This window comes from Planococcus citri, chromosome 5 (assembly GCF_950023065.1).
Source record: "Planococcus citri chromosome 5, ihPlaCitr1.1, whole genome shotgun sequence".
NCBI lineage: Eukaryota > Metazoa > Arthropoda > Insecta > Hemiptera > Pseudococcidae > Planococcus > Planococcus citri.
Window position 1 is genome coordinate 42,861,388 of NC_088681.1, and position 26,953 is coordinate 42,888,340.

The 26,953-nt window shown below is 36.5% G+C and overlaps 2 protein-coding genes across 2 annotated transcripts in view; one reads left to right on the plus strand and one right to left on the minus strand.

The window, feature by feature from the left end:
* The window catches only part of LOC135849495 (dopamine receptor 1-like), a 414,234-nt gene that overhangs the window by 246,444 nt on the left and 140,837 nt on the right, over positions 1 to 26,953 (minus strand). The window lies entirely within an intron of this gene.
* LOC135848369 (uncharacterized) lies at positions 12,297 to 16,574 on the plus strand. The gene has a single exon (XM_065368269.1). It carries the CDS (start codon positions 12,297 to 12,299, stop codon positions 16,572 to 16,574), a length of 4,278 nt encoding a protein of 1,425 aa, XP_065224341.1.

The following is a 26,953-nucleotide window of genomic DNA, read 5'->3' on the forward strand; positions in this document are numbered from 1 at the left end:
CGTGACTAAAATTCGAAGTGAGGGGTAAACAAGGACTATCATGTACCAGTGTAAGTGAAACGTAGAAGTGGAAATTGTACCACGGTAACATAAGGCGAAACAGCGAACGAATACGTTGATATAGATATCAGATAAGGTAGCAAAGGGACTGCGGAAGAGGGAAATTTCATATTGTAATATGCTGGTCACGATCGCGAGATGACTTTAAATGCTTTTCTGTCACTTTGTTATGGCCAACCTTTGGACAACGGTATCGATTCACTTTACATGAATTATCATTATTGGAATATGTAGCTCCGGTTGGTTTAAAACTATCCCTGCGTGGGATAGAAATACAGCCAAGGGAGGAGATAGAGATGTCGGTAGCGTTCAATGTTTAGTCGATCTCTCTGTGTGTGAGATGTTGTTGGTAGTGTAAGCCATGTCACTTTGTTATATTCGACCTCCGCCGCTCGGATTCGTCGTTTAATGGAATAGGGTTTTCACGTGTATGTGTAGTGTATAGAGTGTATGGAACGATATCCGTATCGTTGGCCTTTTCAATGACCCAGCCAACTCTCTGGTACACGACGAAGCTAAATTTATACGTCAACATAGACGATTATTAGATTTTCTCTCTATACGATGGCAATAAAATTAGGTAATTACGCGTATAGCTATACCCCATGTACGCGGTATCGTGTTATCGAGCTAATTACGTGCCTGGCCGTTGAGTGTTTGTTTTTGAAAAATGATTATACGTATTACAATGACGTTGGAGAGCGTTTGTGTGCAATGTACTGGAGGAAAAATGCTTTCTCGATGTATTCGTTGAAGAGGGAAAACTTTTGGGTAAGATATTTTGATAGGATTTGAGAACAAAAAAAGACTTTGGACAAGACCGAGCTCATTTTTTCGAGAAATTCTGGTGTACAATGATCTTCCGGATTGTCGTATAGGTATTGAAGTTCGCCTAAAGATGAAAAACTAGGCTAATCTATCGACATGTCATGAGAGTGGGAAAAATTAGAGCTTTGGATGCCTACGTAGATACCTTTACCTACCTACGCTAGTACAATTGTAGGGCTAATGGTGAAAGTCGCCTTAGTCAGAAGGGATTTTTGTAAAAATCAATGAAAACGTTGTTGTCCTACTTCAATGGTAATGTAAAAACTGTATGGTCAAGTATTAAAAAAACAACTTCAACTATCCCAGAATGCATTACAATACTCATTTTTACCTTTAACCCTTTCGCGTCGAATATTGGTTTTGCATTCCACCTCTAATTTTTTTACATAAAATCGTTCCTTGGGCATCTCTAAGCAACATAAGTTTGTTACAGATTTTTTCCTCAACTCGCACTCAAGATATTGAGGTGGGAACACATATGTCCCAGCCGTGGACTTTGAAATTTTGTCCCGGGACAGCATATGTCCCATCAGTGTTTAAAATTTGCAAAAATTGCTGGGACAAGTGGGACAATACCAATATCAATCCAGTATGCAAAAGTCATGTAAAAAATTTGTATCTATGTATTTTGGACACAAATGAGAAAAAATTTCAAAAAAACACACTTTTGCTAATAAAATCTTAAAATTTCAAAAAATTGACATTTTTATGAAATTTTACCTAAATTGAGAGATTGAGACATCAATTTCCTTTGACAGAGGAAATTTGGACATAAAATGCAGAAAAACATTCCTGACAGACTGAAATCATCCTGTTTTCGATTTTTTGAAAAAATAACACCCAAAACAGCTCAAAAATATCAAAAAATTATCGAATAAAACTTATTTACATTCTGGTTTTTGAATTTGCTCCCTTAAAAATTAATCAAAATTAATTTTTTTTTTTATACCAAAATGTAGCTTATTCTATCTATTTTCAAATATAAATTTGTTGCTGGGCACAATCACTCCCTGTGTTTGCAATAAATTTTCAATTACTACCAACTAGTTGCTCAGATTTCACATTTTTACTGAAAAACACGTTTTTGCGGAAAAAATAATTCACAGAGTTGCTATAACATGAGCGAAAAAATTGGGAGTGGTCTCAATCGATTCCTGACACATTACTCTACTGATGGGACCCAGTCTGCAGGAAAAATATGTATGTCCCAGAAGTTCCCGGCAGATTTGTTCTAAGTTGCTGGGACATACGCTGTCCCAGCCAGTGTGAAAGGGTTAAAATTAATGAAATTTATATGAAAAAAAAAATGTTTAAAGTTGTGTGAACAAAAAAATGACTAAGGCGGTTTTCACCATTAGCCCTTCAATTATTATATAATTTTTGAGCAATTAGAATGGTCATATTTATGTTTACATTTTATTCAAGTAATTTTTTACAAGTTTTGTAATGAATTTATTGTGATATTTCGAAGACTGTAGCGAGAGGAATTGCGATATCTTCTATCACTTGGGAGAGAGAAAATTGTTCTATATTCAACTGCATCTCATTTTAGTTACGTAATAGCGCATTCTGGCGGATTAATTATGTAAAAGCGCCATTTGGTGGATTAGTTCTCTCATGATCAACGTGTTGTGAGAGCTGCGAGTCACACTTCAGTCATCCACAGACTCACCATGCGTAGCATGGGTTTTGGATCTGTTCATCTACCAAGATAGGTCTGTGTATGGCTTCCTATCTGAAAGGAATAGACAAGTCGAAGTATGGAGCCTTGTCATAGTGAAAATTGTCTTTATGTAACATGAACTACATATATTGGTATGTGATCTGTTGCGTAATTATCAATTCAAGGAGACAAACATATGAAGTTCAAAGTGGCTTGGGTGTTACATAAATACTTTCATCCTTATCTAAAATCTCTAAGCAGAGTCATGGACAATGAATCTGCCCTGTTCGTTACCCATGCCATACATCCCTGGGTGGTGTATTTACACATTCTCACAAATACCTAGTATTCATCCCTTTATCTAAATTATATATTACTTAGTACATATTATGTAACTACACAAAGATTATAATAATTACTCGACCAAGGTTTTATCATTTTATTATCAGTTATCACGCATTCTATATTTATGTTCATTCATGTCCCATTACCAAAGAGTAGGTACATATCAAGGTGGTCATTCACCAGTGCTTATGAGCTACAGGGTGCCCAGAAATATCAAGCACCCCTAAAAAGTTTTCTTAGGTTGGTCACAGTGAATGATAATAATGATAGCACATGATTGGTTGTTGGACTGGAGAGATAACATTCCACCAATCATATGCATCTATTTCACGTTGCCAACCTATATTTTTAATGAAAAACTTTCTTTGGGGTGCTCGATATTTCTGGGCACCCTGTATGTGATAGCTCTAGGTAAAAGGTTCACTTCCTGGCGGTAGGGAGGAAGATGGACCAATGTAAGTATGAGGTATCAGGCACTTAGGGCTAGAATCCTCTTTACAAGGTATTATACTTAATGATTTAAATTTATTCGACTTTTCGAGTTATTTTTTTGCAAATTGTGAATTTATTCGAAGTATTGAGATCTATAGAATGGCCAATATAGGACCTGGTGTGCTGATCCAGTGATGACTTGTTCATATGCTGAGACATAATGTGTCCAATATTTTCGAATGTTGATTCGTTCACATTGGAAATTTCCCAACAATAAAAAATCAATTTTTCTAATTTGGACGAGCCAGCTGTTGAAGAATTTTGCTCTAAGGTGATATGGACCACAAAGATTTATTTTTGGGGAATAAGGACTTCAAAACATGCGAAACTCTCTTCTTTTGATTGATGCAGTTGGTGTAATCTATGGTTTATTGCCAAGTTGCATTTTTCTTTTTAAAAAAAATCTAAGGTGGTCACACTTAGCCGCTCTACTTTATTGTTATTGTTCAAGTTGATTTTTACAAGTTTTTTCCCTCTTGTGGAAATTAATTTGAATGCTCGGTTAATAATAACTAAAAAAATGTATGATTTCTAGAAGTTGAAATTTAAAAAAATTTCATCTGTAGTAAAATCTCTTCCCCCTTCTCCTTCACTACTCCAAAATAGTGCACAATTTGGCAAACAAATCTTGATGTTTCCTTTCACGAACAAGTTATGCTCTGGGCTCAGCCTGCGTTATTCAGCATCCATGTTTAATGATTTCGCTCTTCCTTTTAGGTTCTTTTTATGTTCAATTTGACATTTGAATTGCTGACGATCACGATGACGTTGATGTTTGCGTACTTCTAGCCTCTAGGTCGTGTACCTACTTACTTATTTAATCTGTAAAGAGGTGCAACATTCAACGTATAACTTCCGACAACGACTACGAAATGCGAAGACGGCATCATCCAAAGCTCTGTTTTGCTTAAACGTCCGTTAATCAGATTAACGAACGTTTAAATAAGCAAAACGCCGTCATGTTCCATCCTCACCCGCTCATTAACAAATTATACAACTCTAGGTAGGCTGTGTATCTACTTACATGAAAAACGTATCTAATCTACGTTCAACATCATCTTACTTTTGGTATTCTTCTTTTTCTCCCTGTCTCACTAGGGATTTTAATTCTTTGTTCGTTCATTATGATGAAGAAGAGCGAGAAAATCGTTGATGGTAGAAAATTTTACCAAATTTTAAAATCTCATCTCGTCTGTCATCGTCTTGTCTCGTGCATCAAGTAACGATTTGGGTGAAAGTGTATCGGGTAAAGCGAAACGCGAATTACGTTTGAAAAATTTTACACCCGAGATGGATGGTGTAATAGACTCGAAAAAGTACCTCCACCATCACTGATATGCGCAGCTTTTTAAAATGATGGATTCGAAGACGAGTTAAATGTGAGATTTCAGCGCGTTTATCATTCTTCAGCTCGTTATATTTTCAAAAGGTGATCAAGAAGAGGAAATTCTCCCCTCATCCAATTATTTATTTAGCTAGTTCTGAAAAAATACGCCACGACGACGACAACCTCAGACGTCGATCGGTCGACACGTTGACTTGTGGTGTTTTGCCAATACTTGTCAATATGTCTCTTGATGACAAGTGAAGCGGAATTTAATTTGCAATTTTTTTTCTCAACTTGTGAGCGCGCGAATTGACGATACGAAGTGACAGGAATTATCAACGAAGAAGAAAGCAGTAGATGGGATTTTCGAACGTGTGTACTGTGTACTGTGTGTATATTTTATTCTTTCGCCAAATATGATCGAATACGAGGTGATGGTTTTTAAAAATACGAGTTTCGACTTTCGACGTGATTTTCATCCTAAGTCTAAGTAGATGAAATTATCGTAACGGAAAGTGTCATAAGTGGGATTTACGAGGTGTGAAATTTGATGAAATTTTCCACAAATTTACGCCTGGTATGTAAATTGAAAAAAAGAAGAAAAGATGAGAACAGAAAATGTCGCGTAAAAATCACTATCAAAATGTTACAAGGTTTAACGAAAACATCAAAATAAATTTTCTTGTGATGTCGATGTCGTCCTGGTGTCGAGATAGTAAAAAATTCATTATTATATCGAGTGGGTTTTTGAGAAAAATTTGAAAAGACGTCAAAGAATTCATTTATGGTGATTTTTTACCGAAATTTTTTCCAAGTAAATTTTCGAAACTGGTGTACCTATTTGGAATTTTGTAATCGGAATTTAACCGCATACCAGTTCACTTTGAGGAAATATTTTCGATACATTTTATTTCCCATTTTCATTCCTTTTCACATGTATGTAAGTAGATAGATTGCCCCCATACATTACGTAGCCCAATGACATTTCACTGACTTTTTGCGGACCGACGTTTGGTTTGCACTAGCAGGAGCGCGCTTGATTTTTTCCATGTGTTCTCAAAGCAGCTCACTGCTCGGCTATGGAAAGAAGGTATATACTCCATCGGGTTGGAGAAAGACTTATATTTAGGCTTGTAATTCAATTTCCAATTTTTAAGGAGGGCTCTCCACTCAAGTGTATGTTATTTAGATATTCCCCAGACTTTTTCCACCACCAAAAAAATGTTTTCATTCACTTCCAGAGAGGCGAGGAACTCGAATAGCTTGTGCATGTAACGTCAAGTTCATAAAATCGGATAATGCAGGTCTTTAATTGTATTCTGCTTCATATACACACTGCATTGGCTTGTTTTTGAATGTCTGTGCTGAGTGAAAACAGAACAGTACCGGGCTGCAAAAAGTCCAGATGGGCCGCAAAAAGTCTGAGGTTTATCTGGTATGGGCTGCTTAATACCACTTTTCCCCTATTGACAAAATTATGCATAAAAACAGGCGTGTAGATGCGTAATGCGTGAAAGTCCAAAAAAACGCATGCAATTCAGCTAATTCAGCCTGCGAATAGCATGCGTAAAAGTAAGCGAATAGCATGCGTAAAAGTAATCTTACAGCATGTAAAATAACAGGAAAATTGAAAAAAATTGAAAAAAATTTCTGCCCTGGGTGGGAATCGAACCTGGGACCTATGGTTTCCAACTTTCCGCTTTACGTAACCCACTCGGCCACTTCGCCGCTTGCGAAGTGAAGAGTTATTTCCACATAAATGCTTCTGCGTTGTGAACTTAATAAATTTTAAAATTTTTCTCAAGTCCAAAAAGTGCAAACGTTTATGGGGAAATAACTCCACTCTTTGCAAGCAGCGAAGTGGCTGAGTGGGTTAGGCAACGCGGATAAATTAATATTGCGGGTCTCGGGTTCGATTCCCGCCCAGGGTAAAAGATTTTTTACAATGTTTATTTCACTTGGCATGCTATAACATTGCTTTTATGCATGATAATCGCAGGCAGAATCGCATGCTTTTTTTGAAAAAAGTCCAAATTCACGCATGCTTGTGCTATGCATAAAAGCATGCGTTTTAGCATGCTATCGCATAATTTTTGTCAATAGGGCCCTATTGACAAAATTATGCATAAAAACAGGTGTGCTGATGCGTAATGCGTGAATTTGGAATTTTTTCAGAAATAAACATGCGATTCGGCCTGCAAACAGCATGCATAAAAGCAACGTTCAAGCATGTATAATAAAAGAAAAATTGAAAAAATTTTCTGCCCTGGGTGGGAATTGAACCTGGGACCCGCGATTCCAATGTTTCCGCATCACCTAACCCACTTGGCCACTTTGCTGCTTGCGAAGAGTTGAGTTATTTCCGCATAAATGTGTGTGCGTTGCAAACTTATGAAATTTTTTAATTTTTCTTTCAAGTCCAAAATGTGCAAACATTTATGGGGAAATAACTCCACTCTTTGCAAGCAGTGAAGTGGCCTAGTTGGTTAGGTAACGCTGAAAATCAGAAACCGTGGGTCCCAGGTTTGATTCCCACTCAGGGTAAAAAAATTTTCAATTTTTATTTTATTTTATATGCTTTAACGTTGCTTTTACGCATTATATTCGCAAGCTGAATCGCATGCTTTTTTTGAAAAAAGTTCAAATTCACTCATGCTTGTGCTATGCATAAAAGCATGCGTTTTAGCATGCTATCTCATAATTTTTGTCAATAGGGTAACTCGTAAATAATCTCACTCAATTCTAAAAGACCTCCATCTCAGGCCATGCAGTCTCAGCCTTGGCCAACTGTAGGGATGCTTTGGACCCCAGTACCAATTTAACCTGTGGTTCACCCATCAGTGTCAGTATAATGGAATGATCTTCAATGTCCAACTAGCAGTGTTGTAATAGTGATGCCCTAGGCACCAAACACAGATTTATCTGAGAGAACCACATTGTCACCTATATGGCTCATCACACTGCATGGTGGTACCCCTTTGAGTCCCCAGCAGGATCCAGACTCAATGACAAGATGTACAATGCGTGTATCAAAAGGCTACTACTGTACTAATCACAATCACTGTCTCAATTAAAATCATATCCAGGTACATTGCATGCACAATGCACCAAGATATCATTCAAACAACTAAAGCAAGGCATATGCTAAACAAGTATCCATGTATCAGTGTTCTAAGTAAGATAACTTATGTATTCCCTTAATTTGTAAACATTAATATGGTGTCAATGGAGCAGGTATCTCTTAGGCGACCAGGGAAAACAGCAGTAACAAGCACAGGCACTTTACTCACAGCACAGTTTTACATTGACTGAGATCTCTGTGCTCAGCCCAACTCTTTGCTGGTATATTTGTACTCAATAAGTGGGAGAACCCTTGTCCCTGTCACCCGTGGTTGCTAAGATAACCCCTCATAATAAAGCAACTCAATGCAGCTGGCAATAATGCGTATTTGTGCATCATAAAAATCTATATGCGTATTTATTGTGCATCGTAAAAATATATAGCAAACACATAGTTGCTAATAGGTCTGTGAGTGGACATCCCAGGAGGTATTAGAAACACCAAACGCACTAAGATGATGAAAATAGCGTGAGAACGCACAAAAATGTACTCATATCTAATAAAAACTACTTCTTACACGCATACCTAAATTTGAAAATTTTTACACACATTGTTCAAATGATTCGCATCATTGATAGGTACCTACTTATTCCACAATTCGTACCTGCTCACTCCACAAATTCGTGCTCAAATACGTACCCGGTGATACGTTATATTTTCCACACAAAAAATATGTGGGCATTAGAGCTGATATGGGTATCTCGTGAACGTATTAAGAAAATTGCATTCAATTTGGTTAAACTGTATTTTGTAAAATTTCATCTTGAAACATTGGCAATTTACACGTGTTTATGTGTGAAAACTTCTTACCAATATCATCACCATTTTTCACAATGCTCATCCACGTTGCATACTCAATGAAAAACTCGTGCTGATAACGAAGTAGCATTTTCTTCTTTTTGGAATCGTGAGACGATTTAGAAATTATTTTTGCTTCTGCTACTCGTGGCAAAAGAGCAATAAGTACACGTAGGAACATAACTAACTCAAAACCAAACAGAATAATTTACATACCTTCGTATTCATATGTACTTCGTTATTTTACGAAATACATACTTAGTTCGTAATGTCATTTTTTATGTCTTTACTGTCGAATAATTACGTTATGTGTGTTTAAGTGAGGTCAAAATGGATATAATTCTGGTTTGTGTGATGTTTTGTGGCGCGTATGTTGCATTTGTTTTGTTTGAAGAAAATAAAACATCTCGTACGACGACGACTTAGATATATTTTACAACCCTTCGAGCGGAAGTTTATTACAGGGTAATTTTCCTCCAAAGTCGAGCGAGTTTTTCACCCGTGTACTTATATGAAAAAGCTAGGAGGAGGCACTGGCTGGCTTAGCCAGGTAATGGGGTTGAGAAGGTATGAAAACGTCGAGCAATAAATATTTAATATGTTGTACTCACTTTCATAGAAGTGTGCCTGAGCAATTTAAAGGCCTCGTAAAACGATATACGAGAGACAAGAGGAGACAGGGTGGAGAGTCTTTCACGTATAAACGATGCTAAGTTGTGTGAAATTTAAACGTACTATGTAATGCTACGATTGCTACGTATGTACGCGTGCTTATATGTAAGTATATAGAGTGAGAGGAAAAAACTCCACTATACCAGTGGCTGTAAGAAATAGGAAGGTATACTCGTATCTTCCTCTTGTGAGATAAAAGTGTCGTAGACAAAGAACATGGTGAAGAATAAGCATCGACTTGGGCACTGACAAAGATGAAGATTGAGGAAGGATAATTCGAGTTAACGACTATAAAATTCAACTTGTTACTTTATCATTTGTCGAAAAGCTGAACAATACGAAGGGGTACGGTGGAGGAAATCTGCCTCGCTATAGGGTAGGGCTCTCTAGGTATAGGTATCTTTTTAGGCAACAAATTCAAGGGTTGGAGGGTGAAAAGCGTGCGGCGTGGTAGAAAATAGTACGTAATTTTCGTTTATATCGTTTTCAACGGGTAGTTATTATTAACAATAGAGACGTTAACAATAGATTGATGATGTTTTGTTAAGTCATCTCAATTGAGCGAACGAGTTGACGCCCTCGCCCCCTCGCCTCTTGCCAGGTCTGTTTCGTCGCTGTATCTATCGTCTTCTTATTTTTATTCTTGTTGCACGCTCAAAAGGCTGCTGCGACGAATTTGTTGTTGCGGTTTGAGGATGAAAAGAATTTCGTGTGTTAGGCGTGATTTACGCCATTGTAAATAAAATAATAATTTTAATCGCAAATAATGCGATCTTTTAAAATAAAATAAACGTTTTAATCGCGAATTACGCGATCATAAATAAATTAAATATTTAATCGCGAATGACGCGATGTTTTTAGTTTTAAAATACATTAAAATACCTAGGCTAGCGCGGATGACGCGATTATATGTGTAGCTAGATACTAGAACGCGGAGATGCGATGTTTAGGTTAAAATAAGGGTAGTTTACTACTCTTAGATAACTTATGTAACTGTTTGAATATAACCTAAGAAGAGGCTGTGTAGCAGCATCTTCTTCCGATCAAATATACAGATTTAAAACCTGTTTATTGCCTTGTATTTTTGGAGGTAGTCTTGGCTGCGTTTCGCGCTGGCTACGTTTTACCAAGGTGGTTGGAGAAGATTCCCTTCTTTCTCTTAATGTTGTGTTCTCTCTCTTACTTCTTTCTTAACCCTCCTTCATCCTTTAGACCATACGTTCGTGGCTGCTTCTAGCGCTGACGAACAGACAGTCTAAGGGTATGTTTGGCTGCCTATTTTGGCGCCGAATTAACTCCTATTTCCTATACGTATATGTACGTACTGGGTCTTGGCTGCCTTTGGCGCTGACCTGTGGTTCTGAACATATATGTAGTAGGTCTTGGCTGCCTTTGGTTTCAGGGCTTGCAAACCGAAACCAAAACCGAAACCAAAACCCCCAAAAACCGATTCAAATTGCTCAAAACCGAAACCAAAACCGAAACCAGGAGCGTTATTTTCCCACAACTAAAACCAAAACCGAAACCGGGAGCGTTATTTTCTCAAATTCAAAACCAAAACCGAGAGCGTAACCAATTAAAAACTGAATTGGTTTTGGTTTTGGAATTTTTCAGGTAATTAGCCCAATTAATACTGCATTTTTGGTAAAAATGAAGTAAAAACTGATGCTAAAGGTAAAAAGGCCTGAAAACTAAAAAAATTGACAAATTTGGCACTGCCAAAGTGCAGCTTTCTAGTCACATACACAAAGTACTTGAAAAAATGATCACTTTCTTGGCCTTCTTCCTTCTAAAAAAAGGAGAAAAAAGGAAAAAACCGAAACCAAAACCAAAACCGAAACCGATTCCTTTGAAATCAAACCCTTTAAGCAAAACCGGAACGAGAGAGATATTATTTTTGAAAACCTAAACCAAAACCAAAACCGAAACCTTTACTTTTTCAAAAAACATAAAACCGAAACCAAAACCGAGAGTGATATCTATCCGGTTTTCAAGCCCTGTTTGGTTTCCATTGGCGCTGACCTTTGTCTCTGTCTCTCTCTGTGAGGGTTTTGCTGCTTTATAGCGCGGAACCTATAGGCTATAGGTAGGTAGGTAGGTAGGTAGGTCTTCCTCCCCTCCTCCTTTCCTGCTACGTTTCTACGTAGCCCTTCACTGAGGGACTTAGATAGGGATATTTCAACGTTTCAAAATTTTAAGTAGGAGCAGATTAGGCAATTTCAACAAACAAACTTTTCAATGCAAACATTTTTTGGTCCTCCGAGCCGGATATATTTCCTGGCGTTTAAATTAGGTTTTTCCTTTTTTTGAAAAAACAAACAGAAGTTGGTACGTGATGTTAATCGATGGTTTTCGCGGAATCAAATACTTCGAGCTGGTTAATATTATGGTATATTAGCCTAAAAATAAAAATTCTATCGTTGTTTTATTCTTCGGTTCGATAAACTTTTCGCGATTGCGGCTTATTTGCGTTCGTATCGTTTCGGGTACAGCAAAACAAACAAACAAACATGGAAGCAAAACAGAAAACACTTCGTTGTATTAAACTGAATCTCCGTCGCCAAAAAACTGAACTTGAATCTCTTCTCCAGGCTGATCTCAACATTGAAACTACTCTCCGGATCGAGACTCTACTAAACACTGAGTTTACACCGTTGAAGGAGAAATTTGATTCGCTAACTCTCGAGATTTTGGAGCTATTGGATGAAGATGATAATGGTGCTGAACAAATGTTCACTGAACAGGCGGAATTCCGAAGTTTTTCATCTTCTGCGACTGCAAAAATTCAGTCAGTCATGAAAACCATTCAATCTGAGGAAAGTAGCTCAAACTTATCCTCCCAAAATTCTGAAAAAACATATTCAGTGGGTTTAAAAATGGAACGAGCTACTGTACCTACGTTTGATGGAAACATTTTAAAGTTCAATGATTTCAAAGAAAGTTTTGAAAGTCTTGTTCACAACAATAATGAAATTCCAAATACGCAAAAAATGCGTTTTTTAAAACGAGCTTTTATTGGAGAAGCTGAACAAATTCTTCGCCATTTTGGTTTGAAAGAAGCAACGTATCCTGAAGCATGGGATTACGTTATGAAACGATTTAATAATCCTCGAGCTATTATCCGTGCACATTTTCGAAATTTACATTGCCTTGAGTCAATTAAAAATGAGCAGGGTATTCGATCATTGTTGGATAAAATAAATGTTACCTTACGTGGTTTGAAAGCTGTTGGATTGGAAATTGATGATACTTTTTCTCAGTACATCGCTTATTTAGTTGGAACGTGCCTTGATCCTGTCACTTTGAAGGATTGGGAAAATTCCTTCAAAACAACAAAACGGTATCCGTCATTTGACGAATTAGAAGATTTTCTTCAAATTCGCTCGTTTTCTGTTGAAGATCGGAGCTCAGAAAACAATTCGAAAAAACAAAAATCCCATATGGATAAAACTACTGATCGTGGAAAATCACGTAATGAGAAAAAGTCGTTTGTGGCTGGAAAAATAACTTGTGTTGTGTGTTCTCAATCACACTTCCTAAACAATTGCAAAGATTTCATGGCAAAAACGCCAAAGGAACGGTATAACGTGGTCAAGAAAAATGACTTGTGCCTTAATTGTTTTAATCCGTTCCATTCAACAGATAAATGTACTAGGCCAACTTGTGGTACTTGTTCTCGAAAACATAATACGCTGCTCCATTGGACTCCAGCAACAACGGTTCAACAAAATCAAAATGGAAATGGTGGTGAAAAACCAGACCCCCAATCAGGTTCCGGTACGCCGAAATCTTCATTTTCTGCAACTTTAACTGTTCAAAACAAATCAGTGTTGCTGCCTTCAGCCGTTGTCAAGGCTAACATAAATCAACAAACTGTTCTCGCTCGTGTGCTTCTTGATAATTGTTCTCAAGTTAACCTCGTCGCGAAACCCTTTATTAAAACAAACAACATTCGTACGCGTAAATCCGGTGAAGTTACGTCGTTAGGCGGTATAGTCGAAGGTGTCGAAATTCTAGACACGGTTGCAGATATCGTTTTGCAGTCCAGATTTTCTGATTTCAAGCTTCCAATTTCAGCTGAAGTGGTTGCCAAAATACCTTATCGAGTGAATTTTTCTGCTGTCTTGAATCTTCCTGGTGAATACGCAAACTTACCTCTTGCAGAATGTAAATTGCCACACTCTAACGTGGATATCATTCTTGGAGCTGAACATTATGAATATGTGATGAAAAACCATCGCTATTTTTGTGAAAAACTGAGCTTAAGAGAAACTGAATTTGGATTCGTTGTCTCTGGCATTAACAATTCATCTGCAATATCACCAAACGTGTACTGTGGATTGACTCAAGTTGATATTGACTCTCAACTTAAAAAATTCTGGCAAACTGAAGAATTAAACGATTCGTATGTGTCTCACAAAGATGATGTATGCTTGGAATATAAGCTCATTGAAGAGCACTTTGAAAAAACTCATACAAGGGCAGAAGATGGTCGTTTTATAGTTAGGCTGCCAACAAAGCCTACTATAGACGTTTTAAATGGTTCATATTCAAAAGCCCTTGCTATGTTGAAACGGAGTGAAAAACATACTCCAAAAGATATTCGAAAAGAATATGTCAATTTCATGACAGAATATGAGCAACTTGGACATATGCGCAAATTAAGTGCATCCGAAGCTCAATTGGCTAAATATTTCATACCGCATCAAATGGTATGCAAACCTACAAGTACTACTACTAAATATTGTGTAGTCTTTAACGCTTCCAGTATCGATTTGTCTGGAACTTCTCTAAATGACCATCTGATGATTGGTCCAACATTGCAACCCGAATTATTCGACAATATGGTGAGATTTCGTTTCTTCATCATTGCATTTTGTGCTGATATTGAAAAAATGTATCGCCAAATGTTTGTAAAACCTGAAGATCGCAAATACCAGTGTATTTTGTGGCGTAAGGATGAAAATGAACCAGTTTCTGTTTGTGAACTTTGCACCATCACATATGGTACTAAACCTGCTGCATATATCGCAACTAGATGTTTGCGTGAAGTGGCTAAAAATTTGAAAGAGAGGAATCCTCGTGCTGCAAAGTCAATTGAAGATGATTTTTACATTGACGATTACACCACTGGTGATGATACTGTTGAAGGTGCTCTAGAGCTACAAAATGCTGTGCATCAAGAATTGAAAAATTATGGTTTTCCTTTGCGGAAATATCAGTCTAACTCTGAAGAATTTCTCAGCAAACTTGACTCTTCATTAGTTGAGCCATTAACATCTCGTTCGTTTGGTGATCGTGATTCTGTGAATGTGCTCGGTTTAAATTGGTGTACTAAAAATGATACCCTATGTGTCGTGTTAAACTTGAATCCCTTGCCTGATTCAATAACAAAACGTATTTTACTCTCCGATATCGCGCGCGTTTTTGATGTGCTTGGAGTGCTCTCGCCAATCACAGTTCGTGCTAAAATTATTTTGCAAGACTTGTGGCGTGAAAGTTTAAAATGGGATGATAAATTGAGTGATCATCTCCAAGATAAATTTCTGAAATATCGACGTGAATTAAGTCAATTAAAAAAGTACTCTGTGCCGCGTTTGTGTGTTCAATTTAAAATGCGAATCGAATTGATTGGTTTCTGTGACGCGTCGCCGAAAGCCTATTGTGCGGTTGTGTATATTCGGTGTGTCGATAAGTGCGGTAATGTTAAAGTAAACTTCGTGTGCTCAAAAACAAAAGTTGCACCTCTCAAACCTGTACTAACTATACCTCGGTTAGAACTACAAGCTGCTCTCTTATTGGCAAAACTCATGATTCGTGTAAAAAACAATCTAAACATTGACTCAAATAACTTATATGCATTTTCCGATTCAATGATAGTTCTCAGTTGGTTAAAACTACCTCTGAATGCTTTGAAAACCTTCGTCTCAAACAGAGTCGAAAAAATTCTTGATCATGTAGGTAGGTGGATGTATGTTGATACTGCATCCAACCCAGCTGATCTGGCTACTCGTGGTCTAAATGTGACTGAATTTATGGAAAGAAAAAATTTATTGTGGTTGAAAGGACCTGTATGGTTGGAAAATAATTTCAATGAACATTTAAATTCTGATGTCAAAATAAGCGACAATATAGAATTGCTTGAAATGCGTGTGCCTAAAATAGCATTTGTGTGTTGCTCTATCGAGGCTTCAACCTTATCAAGCTTTTCGTCTTATTTAAAAGCGATTCACGCTGTGTCTTATATGTTTCGTTGGGTAGATAAAAAACGTGGTATTCTACATCAAGGCGAATTAACTACTGAAGAAAATATTCGTTCACTAGATGCTTTAATTAAGTATTCTCAAAACATGTTCCTTGGAAAAGATCTGGCTCGCTTAGCCAATGGTCAAAACCTTAAAAAGGATAGCAGTTTACGATCTCTCGATCCTTTCATTGATGATAAGGGTATTTTACGAGTAGGTGGAAGGTTGAAAAATGCTCAACTTCCTTTCGATAAACGCCATCCTATTATTTTGTCTGCTAAATGCAACCTTGTAAACTTACTGGTAGATTATGTACATGAGAAGTATTTTCACTGTTCACGTGTAGTTGTCTACTCTTATATTCAAAATCAGTATTGGATTGTTGGTGGTGTCAACAATGCCATAAAAAAGGTGATCCGTGAATGCGTTCTTTGTCGTCGACTACCTGCTGTCACTGGAAAACAAATTATGGGCCAACTGCCCTCAACTCGTATCACACCAGCTCGTCCCTTCCTCAATGTTGGCATCGATCTGTGTGGACCTTTTACGGTGCGCTGCCTTGGACATCGTTCCTTAAAACACAATAAGGTGTATGCTGCATTTTTCGTCTGCATGTGCACAAGAGCTGTGCACATTGAACTTGTTTCTGACCTGTCTACTGATGTCTTTCTGAAAGCGTTTCGCCGGTTTGCAGCTAGACGTGGTCTACCTTCCCAAGTCTATAGTGACAATGGAAAAAACTTTGTTGGTGCTAACAACATTCTAAAGGAACAGTATAAAATTCAACAGTATGCCGCAAATGAGCAAATCAAATGGCAGTTCATCACCCCTCGTGCCCCGCATCAAGGTGGCTTATGGGAAGCTGCAATTAAGTCAGGCAAATCGTTAATTGTAAAGGCCTGCAAAAATCATGTTCTCAATATGGAAGATTTGCATACTGTGACTTGTCAAGTGGAAAGTATCCTGAATTCCCGTCCATTATGCTACCAAAAGGAGACTTTGGCAGATGAACGTTTGGTGTAATTACTCCAGGTCACTTTCTGATTGGTTCAAATCTTCTTGCTCCACCTCTCGATGATGATAATTCTTCAGCTGACTTGAGTTCTCGTCTTAAAGCCCAGCAGTCAATTATTCAGTCATTCTGGAACGAGTGGAGAAAATCTTATCTCAATTCACTTCAAATTCGTAACAAATGGCAAGCTCGAGATTCCAATATTGCTGTCAATGATATTGTTGCCCTGAAGGAAGACAACGTTGCAGTCCTAAACTGGCCAATGGGAATCGTCGTTGCTGTCTACCCTGACAAAGAAGGTGAAATACGAAATGTTATGGTGAAAACTTCAACTGGTAAATATCAACGAGCTGTTACTCGGGTAGTTAAGTTGTTATCTGCTGAGGAAGCTCATGCCCCTCAGCCGGGGGGAGTGTGTTAGGCGTGATTTACGCCATTGTAAATAAAATAATAATTTTAATCGCAAATAATGCGATCTTTTAAAATAAAATAAACGTTTTAATCGCGAATTACGCGATCATAAATAAATTAAATATTTAATCGCGAATGACGCGATGTTTTTAGTTTTAAAATACATTAAAATACCTAGGCTAGCGCGGATGACGCGATTATATGTGTAGCTAGATACTAGAACGCGGAGATGCGATGTTTAGGTTAAAATAAGGGTAGTTTACTACTCTTAGATAACTTATGTAACTGTTTGAATATAACCTAAGAAGAGGCTGTGTAGCAGCATCTTCTTCCGATCAAATATACAGATTTAAAACCTGTTTATTGCCTTGTATTTTTGGAGGTAGTCTTGGCTGCGTTTCGCGCTGGCTACGTTTTACCAAGGTGGTTGGAGAAGATTCCCTTCTTTCTCTTAATGTTGTGTTCTCTCTCTTACTTCTTTCTTAACCCTCCTTCATCCTTTAGACCATACGTTCGTGGCTGCTTCTAGCGCTGACGAACAGACAGTCTAAGGGTATGTTTGGCTGCCTATTTTGGCGCCGAATTAACTCCTATTTCCTATACGTATATGTACGTACTGGGTCTTGGCTGCCTTTGGCGCTGACCTGTGGTTCTGAACATATATGTAGTAGGTCTTGGCTGCCTTTGGTTTCCATTGGCGCTGACCTTTGTCTCTGTCTCTCTCTGTGAGGGTTTTGCTGCTTTATAGCGCGGAACCTATAGGCTATAGGTAGGTAGGTAGGTAGGTAGGTCTTCCTCCCCTCCTCCTTTCCTGCTACGTTTCTACGTAGCCCTTCACTGAGGGACTTAGATAGGGATATTTCAACGTTTCAAAATTTTAAGTAGGAGCAGATTAGGCAATTTCAACAAACAAACTTTTCAATGCAAACATCGTGAATGGATTTTTATAGTAGTTTTTTTGTATGGTTGGAAAATGTCCATTCGTGTAGGCTGTAGGCTTAAATGATCTTGAAAAAAAAAAAAAAAAAAAAAAAAAAATGGGAAAGATCTGGTCGAATGTAGGTTTTTGGGGATAATTTTGTAAAATGAGTCTATCGAAATATCAAAGTGGTATACTCGTAAGTGATTGTCTTTCAATTTTCATTACTTTTATTGTGTGAATTGGTTGTATAAGAAAAATATTTCATATTAGACCTGTTTATCCCACATAATGGTAGATCGCATTTATCAAAGTCATAATGCCTCAAGTTGAGTCAGAAAGAGTAATAATACCAGTAGGAAAATGATATTTTTGAGAAATTTGAAAAAATTTTAAATCAAATTTTCTCAGCTCCACATTTGCACATTTTCCTACTGACCTAATGTACTAATCCACCAAAATTCTTCACATACTTTCTCAAGACACAAAATTATAAGTCCCCACGAGGTAATTTCTTCAAATATTAGTAAAATATCCCCCCCAAAAAAGCAAAAGACAAAAAAATGTGAGCAATTTAAGAAACATTTCCATCCCTGAGAAAATTCTTCCATTGGTACAAAAAATATCACCTCGTGGGGAATTAGATATTTAGATTTAGAACACAGAGTTCAAGATATTTCATGGATAGGCATTGAATCTTAGTAGGAAAATTAACATATAGGGTGAAAAAAAAACTTTTCAGGAGATCAAATTGAAATCTAGCATATTAGAAACTACTCACAAATTACACCTACAAAGACAACTATCCCACATCCGTGAGTGTGGCTGAAATACCTCAAATGTGCAATCCAACCCAACTCTTTGACATCAAAAACTTGGTAGGAAATTTGCGCCAATAGGTCAAACATTTCGACAAAGCAACAAATTACAAAATTACAACAAATCAGCATGTCATTATCTCAAATTCTAAAAGAATTTGCCTAGAGAAGAAAAAGCAAGGGCACCTTAACTGAAATCAAGCATTTCTCAAGTAGGAAATGCTTGATTATTTGAAATTTCGATGGGAGTCAAATTGCGTTGCTCTCACTTGTGTATGAAAAGTTCATCAAATTCACAATCCATGAGTCCTACCAAGTTTACTGAAATTCAGACATGTTTATCCAACTGACATTCCCCAAGTGAACTAAATCAACAAAAATTGGGATAATCAGAATTCTTAATTTGCTATTTTGGTAGGAGGGCAACCATCAGTCAGTATTGATGAAGAAAAAATCTCAAAAATTGGTATATCATGAAATCCTACCACTCAAAATCATCATGGACTTTCTTTACCCACTAAGGAAATTTTTTATCACCTGAATTTTCAATTTTTGGGGTTATCATGATTATACATCAGAAATTTTAGTAGGGATCAATTTTCATTGTTCTGATCTCTGAAAAACTTTTTCTGAAATTCACATTCCATTGGTCCTACCAATTTTACTCAAATTCAGACATGTTTATCCAACTGAAATTCCCCAAGTGAACTAAATCAACAAAAATTGGGATAATCCGAATTTTTATTTTGCAATTTTGGTAGGAGGGCAACCACAGTCAGTATTGATGAACAAAAAAGCTCAAAAATTGGTATATCATGATAGCCTACTACTCAAATTCACCACGTTCTTTCTTTACCCACTAAGGAAATTTATTATCACCAGAATTTTCAATATTTGGGGTTATCATGATTATACATCAGAAATTTTAGTAGGGGTCAATTTTCATAGGCTATGGTCTGTTTGAAAAGTCTTCATAAAGTTCCAATTAAATAGTCCTATCAAGTTTACTCAAATTCAGACATGTTTATCCAACTGAAATTCCCCAAGTGAACTAAATCAACAAAAATTGGGATAATCAGAATTTTTATTTTGCAATTTTGGTAGGAGGGCAACCATCAGTCCGTATTGATGAAGAAAAAAGCTCAAAAATTGGTATATCATGAAATCCTACCACTCAAAATCATCATGGACTTTCTTTACCCACTAAGGAAATTTTTTATCACCTGAATTTTCAATTTTTGAGGTTATCATGATTATACATCAGAAATTTTAGTAGGGATCAATTTTCATTGTTCTGATCTCTGAAAAACTTTTTCTGCAATTCACATTCCATTGATCCTACCAATTTTACTCAAATTCAGACATGTTTATCCAACTGAAATTCCCCAAGTGAACTAAATCAACAAAAATTGAGATAATCAGAATTTTTAATTTGCAATTTTGGTAGGAGGGAAACCATCAGTCAGTATTGATGAAGGGTGAAGTTCAAAAATTTGGATATCATAATAACCTACCACTCAAAGACATAATGGACTTTCTTTACCCAATAAAGAAATTTTTTATGACCAGAATTTTCAATATTTGGGGTTATCATAATTATTCATCAGAAATTTTAGTAGGAATCAATTTTCATGGCTATGGTCTGTGCAAAAAATGTTCATAAAGTTGTTATTAAATAGTCCTACCAAATTTACTCTTGATCAGACATGATTACCCAACTTATATTTCCCAAGTGAACTGAATCATCAAAAATTTGGATAATCAGTAATTTTTGCTTGCAATTTTGGTAGGAGGGCAACCATCAGTCAAAATTGATGAAGAAAAAAGCTCAAAAATGTGGATATCATGATATCCTACCACTCAAATTCACCATGGACTTTATTTACCCACTAAAGAAATTTTTTATCACCTGGGTTTTCAATATTTGGGGTTATCATGATTATTCATCAGAAATTTTAGTAGGAATCAATTTTCATCGCTATGGTCTGTGCAAAAAATGTTCATAAAGTTGTTATTAAATAGTCCTACCAAATTTACTCTCGATCAGACATGATTACCCAACTTATATTTCCCAAGTGAACTGAATCATCAATAATTTGGATAATCAGTAATTTTTGCTTGCGATTTTGGTAGGAGGGCAACCATCAGTCAGTATTGATGAAGAAAAATGCTCGAAAATGTGAATATCATGAAATCCTACCACTCAAATTCACCATGGACTTTATTTACCCACTCAGGAAATTTTTTATCACCTGAGTTTTCAATATTTGGGGTTATCATGATTATTCATCAGAAATTTTAGTAGGAATCAATTTTCATTGATCTGATCTATGCAAAAAATTGTGTCAAATTCACTTTTCATCAGTCCTACCAACTTTACTCAAATTGAGACACATTTACCCAACAGAAATTCCGTAAGTGAACTAAATCAACAAAAATTTGGATAATCAGAATTTATTGTTTGCAATTTTTGTAGGAAGGCAACCATCAGTCAGTATTGATCAAGAAAAAAGGTCAAAAATTTGGCTATCATGATAACCTACCACTCAAATTCACCATGGACTATCTTTACCCAATAAGTAAATTTTTTATCACCTGAGTTTTCAATATTTGGGGTTATCATGATTATTCATCAGAAATTTTAGTAGGGATCAATTTTCATTGCTATGGTCTGTGCAAAAAATGTTCATAAAGTTGTCATTAAATAGTCCTACCAAATTTACTCTCATTCAGACATGATTACCCAACTTATATTTCCCAAGTGAACTGAATCATCAAAAATTTGGATAATCAGTAATTTTTATTTGCAATCTTGGTAGGAGGTCAACCATCAGTCAAAATTGATGAAGAAAAAAGCTCAAAAATGTGGATATCATGATATCCTACCACTCAAATTCACCATGGACTTTATTTACCCACTCAGGAAATTTTTTATCACCTGAGTTTTCAATATTTGGGGTTATCATGATTATTCATCAGAAATTTTAGTAGGAATCAATTTTCATTGTTCTGATCTATGCAAAAAATTGTGGAAAATTCACTTTCCCTTAGTCCTACCTTGTTTACTCAAATTGAGACACATTTACCCAACAGAAATTCCCAAAGTGCAATAAATCAACAAAAATTTGGATAATCAGAATTTTTCGTTTGCAATTTTTGTAGGAGGGCAACCATCAGTCAGTATTGATCAAGAAAAAATGTCAAAAATTTCGATATCGTGATAACCTACCACTCAAATTCACCATGGACTATCTTTACCCAATAAGTAAATTTTTTATCACCTGAGTTTTCAATATTTGGGGTTATCATGATTATTAATCAGAAATTTTAGTAGGGATCAATTTTCATTGATCTGATCTATGACAATTTTTTCTCAAATTCACATTCCATTAGTCCTACTAAGTTTACTCACATTCAGACATGTTTACCCAACTGAAATTTTCCAAGTTGACCAAATCATCTGAAATTAGGATAATCAGAATTTTTCATTTGCAATTTTGGTAGGGGGATCGGCCATATTTGGTTTTGAAGGAGGAAAAGATCTAAAATTTGGTGTTCCACTGCAACCTACTCAGATTCATTGTAGAGAATGTAGATTATCGCGGATCCTGAGCTAAAAACTCAGCAGAGGGTCATTGGTGAGGTAATCAATTCAACTTCAAATAGTCTGCTGTAGGTTTCAATCAATCATGCGTTTTCCATTTCAGTAGCGATGTTACGAGCTTCAATACAAAATTCCTACGTCCCTTTTCATTTTTGATGCGTAATCTTCCACAATCATGTTCAGGACATGTGTCTAATCCATTTATGAGGATAATTCAAAAAACGATTTTTTTGAACCTAAAACCGGGCCTACCCCCTTAAGACATTTTTTAGCCACAACTCCTTCTCTCAAACCAAAATTTCAAAATTTCGAAATTTTCGAAAAATTGAAGAAAAGGACTTTTAAGAAGACACTTTTGAATAAGTATTTCTATTTTTCGGAAAATTTTCATTTCAGGAGAGATGTGAAGAGAGGGGAGATTCATGAAATTTTTTTCATTTATTCACAAAAATGTTCACGATTTATTTAAAAATGAAACCACTATACTCGGTAAATAGATATAGTCGAATCATTCGCGAAAAAAAAGGTGCGAAACACAGATGCGAAAATATCGCACTATAAATTTTCGATTATTCGCCTGAGCTGCTGCCTGGGCCTCTGTTCAAAGTGGCGGTATAGTGACGGAAGCCAAGTCTACACAGAGGCAGCAGAATCCACGCTCGGCTGTTGTGTTTCTATTCCTGAGGAAGAGAAGCTGGCAGCAGGGTGTATGGTAAACGCGCCGCCGGAGCTAATTTTTCACTTTACTTGGACAGTTTTGTTGTTGTTCACGCATCCCTCCATCTCTTCCAGCTTCCTTCGGTGTCAGCGTAGAGTCGCATCGCACCCTACGAAAAGTTGAATTGAAATTAACGTCACACGGTGTAGAAGAGAAGAAAATCTGCGTATGTACGCCGAGCTACCAGTAGAAGCCTGTCTGTCGGCCTGTAAATATCACAGGCTGCTGCTACGATGTTGAATTTGGCGGGAAAAAAATTAAATTTGACATTAGCGAGATGGAGGAAAGATAATGCAGTGCTGCAGTGTTTTGTTTACTGAATTTTGAGGCAGTGTTGCTAATTTTTGAAATTGGAAATAACGATAGAACAATTGGGCACTACTGCGTTCAAAGGTATTTCCTGAGTTTCAGGAATGATACCCCCATTTTCATATTGAAAAATGCTTTGAAAAACAGAATTTTGAATTTTGAAAATATTTTAAAAATTTCATAGGTTGTAAAAAGTATTACACAAAGAACTTCTTTAAACAGAAATTTACGTTACAAGTGAAAAGAGAGAGATTGAACGATTGTTCCAGATATTCTCGCGCTTTTTGGCGAGCATTTTTGCTCAAAAAGTTCGAATTTCGAGAACGTAGCGAAAAATAAGGTTGATGGAGACATGGAATCAAAAGAAGGAAAAACACACCACGAAGAATTTAAATTACTAAAATTCCAAAATTTAATAAAAAAAAAGACAACAACGATGAAAAAAAAAGAAGAGAATACAACTACCTACACCGAATAAATTGTTGCAAATCTCCACGTAGCTTTGTCTTGTAGATATTTCATTACCAGAAAGTTATCTAACCTACCTGTTCTTGGAAACAGTACCCAACTTGACGTACTATTCGCCTCGAATCACAAAACGCGAAAATGTCAGTTGAATAAATATACCCGCTACGCATTTTGAGTTTTCTCGAGAGAAATTTTAATTGAAAATTCTCGTCCATTTTGCGTTGTTTTTTTTTCAATTTAAACGTAAAAAAACTTTAAACGTTTTTCGTCTGTTTCTTAAATTTTGACAGTTGGAATTTCAGGAAGATGAGTTACAATTGGATGAAGAGTGAGATTAAGATCAAAGCGTAAACACTCACTCAAATTACATACTTTCAACGTCCGTCAAATACGCGCAATATTCTCCCATTTCTTTCCTTATTTTTGAACAAATTTTCATAAAATAAAGTCTCGTCATGAATTCCTTGTTTACCTTCCTTTATCCAGCAAGAAAAATTTGCTAAAAGTATGCTCAGTGCATCAACCAAATTCAAAAAGTTGCATAAGTAAATTTTAAAATTTCATCACAAAAAAGTTGTACATAGTATTTTAAACTTTATTGTACATCACTTTAGACACCCTGAATTTTTGTTTCGTGCACTTTTGTTTTTTGCTGTGAGCTGGGAATCGTATAGGGATTCAACAAGCAGAGTTTAACAAAAAAAAAATTCACTTAAAACAAAACAGACATTTTTTGTAAATTTTCCATTTTTGTAACTTTTTTAGTAATAATGCATACAAGAACTGACAGAAAAATTTGAAAGAAAAAAACAAATTTATGTTAAAAAAAAACATGTTATAACTAGCACGTTTAAAACATTTTTTTCAAACAGTCGATCAATTTTTTGTTGAATTGCAAGAATTCAGTTCTTTAACGATTCTTTTCAGAGATTCGAATCACCCTGCTCTGAACAAGGCTGTGCAACCTGCTATACTGCTGGTGAAACTCGCGTCTTTATGCATTGAAAAAGAAATGTTTTCCCAAATTTTGTTAAACGATTAAATACATATGTGCCTAAATAAGCAAAAGTGGTCATCATTTAAAACATGTTCGTCGTCATCATCTTGATTACACTCCTTTTCAGGTAGCTTTCTGTTAGTTATTGATATCTTCCACTACAACTTTCCAGTCCTCTCCTAATCTTGCTAATACTTCCTCCTTTGTAATGAAGTCCTTCCATAAGATCCGTAGTAGCCTTCAATATAGCACCACATCTCAAAAGCAGATACTTTCTTCTCGCATTCCGCACTCAAGGTCCATGTTTCACAGGAATATTTCATAACGGTCCATACGTAGTATCTTATAACGCTCTTTCTCAGACCTAGACTCATCATTCTATTTCCTAGCACATATGCTAGGTTATTGAAAGCAAAGAAAGCAAAGCACTTTTTGCCATTCCAATGATTTAATTTCTTTATGATTTCTACTGCCGTTGTTCATCAGCGCTCCAAGGTATCTGAATTAATTTACATTTTCAATTTCTTGCATTGCAGTGTTGATTTTGACCTCTTTATCGTCTCTTTTAGTAAATCTCATAACCTTGGTCTTGCCTGCGTTTATTTTTATTCCATATTTTAATCCAGCACTGTTAATTTGGTCAATCATTTTCTGCATCTGCGCTTCTGTCCCAGCGAGGATCGCTTTGTCGTCTACTTAACTTATTTCATTTATTCTCTTGCCATTGATCTTCAATCCCATTTGTTCGATTCGCGCTTCTCTCATTATTTCATCTGCATACACATTGAACAACCTAAGTGTGAGGGGGGGCATCCTTGCCTCACTCCTCTCTTTATACCACATCCATTCTCCAAGTACTCAGTTCCAATCTTGATGTTTGCACTCTGCTCCCAGTACAGGTTCTTGATTATTCGCAGATCTTTGTCATTGATATTGTATTTTTTTCAGGATCTCCAATATCCTCTCATGGTTAACATGATCAAATGCTTTCTCATAATCAACGAAGCAAGCAATGATTTCCCTATTTGCATTCTGTGCTCTTTGAATGACCACTTTCAGCAGTGCAATTGCGGCTCTCATCCATTTTTTCGCTTCAAAGCCATATTGTGTTTCACTTGGATTTTCATCTATCTTCTTTTCAATTCAGGCATTTATGATGGAGAGTAGTTAGCTTCAGAGTGTGGCTCATTAATGCGATGGTTCTATATTTAGAGCATTTTTGCAAGTTATTCTTTTTTGGTATTGGTACAAAGTTTACTGATTTGAAGTCCTTAGGCAGCGTACCTTCATTGTATATTTCATTTATCATCTTCAGCAGCTCCTTTTTGTACTGTGGTGTTGGATGTTTAATCAAGTCTACTGGTATGAGATCTTCCCCCACTACTTTGTGGTTTCTGACTCTCTTCACCACATTCCTCAGCTCCAACATTTCAATTCGTGTTGCCTCCTCTGTGGATGAAACTTCCATTTGAGCCAGATGTGTGTCATCTCCATAGAATTCTTGTACATAAGCTATGTATGTAGTTGATCCAGATCTCTTCTGTTTCTTGATTGTTGACACAATATTTCCGTACTTTCTTCACATATATATACTATTCCACTTCTCCTTTTCTTGTGGGTGGCCATCATCTGCTTCACTTTGGTAACTATGCATTTCTCTAGAGGCGTGCCCTATCGACAAAAATTATGAGATAGCATGCTAAATGCATAGCACAAGCAATGCGTGAATTTGGAATTTTTTCAAAAAAAAAAGCATGCAATTCAGCCTGCGAATAGCATGTGTAAAAGTAATGTTAAAGAATGTAAAATGAAAGAACAATTGAAAAAATTTGTACCAGGTGGGGATCGAACCAGGGACCCGCAGTTTCTATTTTTACCGCGTTACCTAACCCACTCGGCCACTCCGCTGCTTGCGAAGAGTGGGGTTATTTCCCCATAAATGTTTGCACTTTTTGGCCTTGAGAGAAAAGGGTATAGGAGGATAAGGTACGGTTTTGGGCCCAGAAATGGATTTCGACGAAATTCACACCAAAGGTTACCCATGATGAGAAGATACGCTCAAAAAATTTTCAGACCCCCAGACCTTTTTTTCAAGGGGGAGGGGCCAAAATGTGTTTTTCAAACTTTATTTTCCAGTGTTTCGCCA